Source organism: Scylla paramamosain, chromosome 46 (genome assembly GCF_035594125.1).
Source record: "Scylla paramamosain isolate STU-SP2022 chromosome 46, ASM3559412v1, whole genome shotgun sequence".
Taxonomy (NCBI): Eukaryota; Metazoa; Arthropoda; class Malacostraca; order Decapoda; family Portunidae; genus Scylla; species Scylla paramamosain.
The window spans coordinates 5,253,358-5,258,357 of NC_087196.1; the positions used below are offsets into that span (position 1 = coordinate 5,253,358).

The 5,000-nt window shown below is 46.0% G+C and overlaps 1 protein-coding gene and 1 long non-coding RNA gene across 2 annotated transcripts in view; one reads left to right on the top strand and one right to left on the bottom strand.

The window, feature by feature from the left end:
• LOC135094607 (uncharacterized) overlaps nucleotides 1-5,000 on the bottom strand; it is a 129,852-nt gene that overhangs the window by 55,946 nt on the left and 68,906 nt on the right. The window lies entirely within an intron of this gene.
• LOC135094604 (protein Tob2-like) lies at nucleotides 1,047-3,170 on the top strand. The gene has a single exon (XM_063994846.1). The coding sequence runs from the start codon at nucleotides 1,651-1,653 to the stop codon at nucleotides 2,419-2,421; it is 771 nt and encodes a 256-aa protein (XP_063850916.1). The 5' UTR covers nucleotides 1,047-1,650; the 3' UTR covers nucleotides 2,422-3,170.

Genomic DNA, 5,000 nt, shown 5'->3' on the forward strand with positions numbered 1-5,000 from the left:
ATAATAATAATAATAATAATAATAATAATAATAATAATAATACATAATAATAAAGACACACACAGGAACACACACACACACACACACACACACACACACACACACACAGAGAACAAACAACAAACAATAAACAAAGCTTGAACGAAATGACGAACGCACCCAAAATATAATAATAATAATAATCGAAATAAATATAAATGAGACGCAAAAAAAAAAAAATCTATCACCTTATATGGAAGCAGACCATATGTTACTTATAAACACTAACCACACTTAAACTACAACTTCGCCACTTATACAACCACACACATGGGATACAATTAAGGTGCGTGGATCTATGAAACGCCCTTAGGTTGTTGTATTAGTTGTATAAATAGGAGAAAAAGATAAATCGAAAAAAATGGAAGCGTTTCAGCAAGCATCGTACATCTGGGGCCAAGTGACGCGCGGGATCGGCTCTCAGCGTTGAAGGTACTGCGAGGACCGGCTCATCAGCGTGGCTTCGGAACAAAAACAAAGACACCGCAGTTATCTCTCTCTCTCTCTCTCTCTCTCTCTCTCTCTCAAATGGTGGCGAACTACACGTATCAAGTTTATTTGAGTAAGGAGTTTATTTTGTATTAATTCTTGTTGTGTTAGTTTGAGAGAGAGAGAGAGAGAGAGAGAGAGAGAGAGAGAGAGAGAGAGAGAGAGAGAGAGAGAGAGAGAGAGAGAGAGAGAGAGAGAGAGAGATGGGGCGGGGGGAGGGGGGTGCCTTGCAATGATGTGTGTATGTGATGTGTATGTATTCACCCTTCAAACTACATAGACACACACATGCATACAAGGAAGAAGGGTTGAAAAGAGGCCCTGCAAGGTATGTATATTTGAAGTATGTATCTATGCATGTGTGTGTGTATTTCCCTATAGGCTACACACACATAGAGGAAGAGTAGGAGAGAGGGGGTGTTTTCTTCCCAAACTGGCTCACAAAGAGGCGAGGAGGCAGTAGCTTTCTAGTGAAACTCTGAGAGAGAGAGAGAGAGAGAGAGAGAGAGAGAGAGAGAGAGAGAGAGAGAGAGAGAGAGAGAGAGAGAGAGAGAGAGAGAGAGAGACTTGGCAGTGGTTAGTCAGTTTCTTTAGTTAGGTAGGACGCCCATGCCGCCCTCGTAAGGTCCGTCAGTGGGCGCCCACGGTGAGTGCAGGCCGCCCGTGCAGCAGGACGGCGAGGCAGGCAGGCAGCTTCTTTGTTAGGCAGCAGGCTGGCGTCCATGTCGAGCGAGGCAGTTCTTTGTGTAGAAAATGGCTGCCGCGGCGGTCACGTGACGGGAAACGGCGCCGCGGCCTAGGATTGGCTAGCGTCAGGGTGACGTCATCGGTGAAAGCCAACAACAGCTGAGGCTCGCCAAGTCCTCAGTCAGAAGAAAGACACACAAGAGGGAGGATGTGCCGCGTGGCGTGACCCGGACCGAGACCCGTTTCCCTCCCGTCCAAGGACAGAACGAACTGTGATGTTGGGAGAATTAACACACTAAACTAAGTGAGACAACACGGCCCACATACCAAAGATCAAGCCGAACCACCCATTACTAAGCCGTCGCCACCACCGCCACTGCGTGCCACACTCACTAGTCCACTCATAACAAGCTGTCGTGCTGTCGCTGCGGAAATATGAGAATAGAAGTCAAATCTGCCGCGAACTTCCTCGTCGACCTGTTGAAGCTGAACAGCAGCGGCCTGACGGAGGAGCAGCTGGAGAAGTTCAAGGAGAATGTGTGCCAGATCCTGATGCGCCACTACGCGGACCACTGGTTCCCGGACAGGCCCTTCAAGGGGTCTGGCTACCGCTGCATCAGGATCAATGGCAACCTGGACCCGCTCATCGCCCGGGCAGGCTTCATGATGGGCCTGGCCTCCTGCTTCCTGCGCTCCCTCTTCCCCTCGGAGCTCACCATGTGGGTGGACCCCGCCGAAGTGGCCTACCGCATCGGCGAGAACGGCTCCATCTGCGTGCTGTACGAGGAGGTGCCGCCCCCTAAGACGCCCTCCCCGCCGCCCCAGCAGCAGCAGCCTGTGCCCACGCCTGAGAAGACGCCCATCAAGGCCGTGGGGCACCAGCAGCAGGCTCATTCCCCGCCGCCGCCCCAGCAGCCCCACTCCCCGCCGCCCGCCCTTCACCACCACCAGCTCCATCATTACAACCACCACCATCACTTCTCGCCGTCCAAGTCCGTCGTGGTGTCGTCCCCGGTGCACCACAGCCCCCCGCTGTCCCCCGTCACCACCCAGCAGCAGCACCACCACCACCAGCAGCAGCTGTTGAACATGTTCTTAATGAGCGGCGGCAAGGAGGGCGGCAGCCTGGTGAAGTGCAAGGAATCTCTGCGCGGCGGGCTGGATGCGCGGCCCCTGCAGATGGACCGACTGTTTGTGTCCAGCTGAGCCCGCCAGCCCGGCACGCCCGTGATCTCAACCACCGCCAACAGCTGAAAGTACAATCAGGGACCAACTGGTGACACCATCGCCCGCCCCTCGCCCTCTCACAACGGGGAAATTATAAGTTTATTTGTAAACAGTAATATTTATGTACATAAGGAGCTATATTAATACTATAATATGAGTGTTGTGGTGAGTGTGCGGGGCTGCTAGCCGTGCTGGCGCCCACTCCTGCTGGTGGACGCCCCGCCGCCCTGCCGTGCCACCACCACACCACGCCCTGGTTCACCGGCCCGCCCCGAACCGCCTCCCGGACCAGGAATCGCATCGGTTCCGTCTATTCCAAGTCAGGCGTCGCGGTTCGCGGCTTGTACCTCCCAGCGACAAGGGCTGAGGGCTGGCTGTGACACTCATGGCCACACCCTCCACAGTTCACCTTATAACTGAAAAAAATCTTTTTTCAGATGGTACAAAGTCAGAGTTCTTAAAGTGTCTGTGATTTAATTCGGTCGCAGTATTTTTATTTTAATTTAATGGAAGTGTTCTAGCTCAGTTTATCGTCTATGTCTAGCTTTAGCGTCAGTTTTTTGCTTTAAGCAAACTCCTGGGTAGTGATGTGTACATTCTCCTTGTTGGTGCATGCTTACTTGTAATATATGCCTGTAAAAAAAGCCTTATTTTGTTTCACAAAACGTATAATTTTACTAGAAAAAATCGTTTTGTACAGCATAAAATAAAAGTCCAACGCAATTTAACCAGCCTGGGTTTTCTTCAGCACTAGTGTTGGGGTGGCGGGAGTGCCGAGCCGCGGCGGCAGCAGCAGCAGCAGCAGCAGCAGCAGCATTAGCGTGCAGTGTTGTCAGTTAGTGGAGTGAGGGGAGGGGAGGGTAGGGCGCGAGGAGGCCCGCGCTGTACACTCAACAACAACAATAACAACAACAACAACCTGTGTTATGTTAAGTTACTAGTCAGACAAATTAATATTTTCCCATTTTATCAGGTGAGAGGAAACTTTCTATGTGATATCAGTACAATTTACCTGAAAACTAATATTATGAAGTGAAAGAAATACAATGGAATCAAACAAGATAGTGGCTTATGATTTTATACACCTTTACTACCGTAGCGGTGAGGGGGCGGGGGCACCGAGCCCCGCCCCGCCACTCACCAACTCTGCCCGTGCACTCACTGAAACTGAAAAAAAATATATATACACTGGATACGATTCTAAGTATATATATATATATATATATATATATATATATATATATATATATATATATATATATATATATATATATTGCTTTCAAAAAAGATGTGTACTAAGTTGGAGAAAGTTGTTTGTGGTTGAAGACAAGCAGAGTATTAATCACTTCCCAGTTCCAGTTATGAGTCGTAAGTTGTTTGTTAAGTACAGAGTTAAACTATGTGGAAAAAAATGAAAAAAAAAATCGTCTCAGGTATCTTGGTAAAACTAACAACAAATAATTTGATGTGAATTGAGTAGAAAACAAAGAAATACATGAGTGAAGTGGGTAACTGTGCAGTGAAGGACAGGTGATGAAGTGGTGGTGAACCAGTCAAGCATTGTACCAAAGCATATGTCGTACTGTTAGAGGTGGCCTGGTGCTGATGATGGTGATCATGCTGCCTCGACACATGGAAAGACAAGAATAAAAGGGAAAAAAGTCCCTCGTTGCTGATAAAGTGAGTGATGAAGAATAATAATAGTGAAGGAGTAATAATGAGTGAAGGAATGAAGAAGGGAAGGTTATGAGATGATCATGTGAGGAGAAAGGGGAGAGAAAGGCACGAGGAGGAGAAATACGATGAAGGTAGTAAGTGGATAACTTAAAAAAAAAAAAAAAAAATATATATATATATATATATATATATATATATATATATATATATATATATATATATATATATATATATATAAAGTTTTTAAGATGCATTGTGATGTGAAGAGAGAAAACGAAGAGAAAAATATAGGAAGAAAAAAAAGAATATAGGAGGAAGAGAAAGGCTTAATTAGGTGTGTGTGTGTGCCAGTACGTTCATGTACGCATTCTCATGTGCACACACTGGGAATCTAGTGTGTGCACCTGGGAAACTTACATGTGTGTACGCCACGAAGCAGGTCGATGTACACACACACACGCGCGCACACACACACCTGACCGATCACGTACACACACCTGTTGCCTCACACACACTTACACACACACACACACACACACACACACACACACACACACACACACACATACACAAAGACCAAATATAGATGAATTAGATAAAAAAAAAAATTGGAAATATGACAAATAATAACAGTAGCAATAATAACCGTAACAATAAGAACACCAACAATAGAAAATAAAAAATATATATATAGTGAAGTGACAATACTACAAAAATAACGTTAACTAATAATAAAAGTAAAGATAATAGTGAGAAATATGCAAATCAGCAAGAAGAGGAAGAGGAAGAATGAATAAGAAAGAGAGCAAGACGAATACAGTGAGGATATATACAAAAATAGTGAGGAATAAATCGTAAGAGTAAAGAATTGAGTAATGACT

What these genes read in the sequence shown, in the direction of transcription:
- LOC135094604 (XM_063994846.1), top strand. Translation starts at nt 1,651, where the DNA reads ATGAGAATAGAAGTCAAATCTGCCGCGAACTTCCTCGTCGACCTGTTG.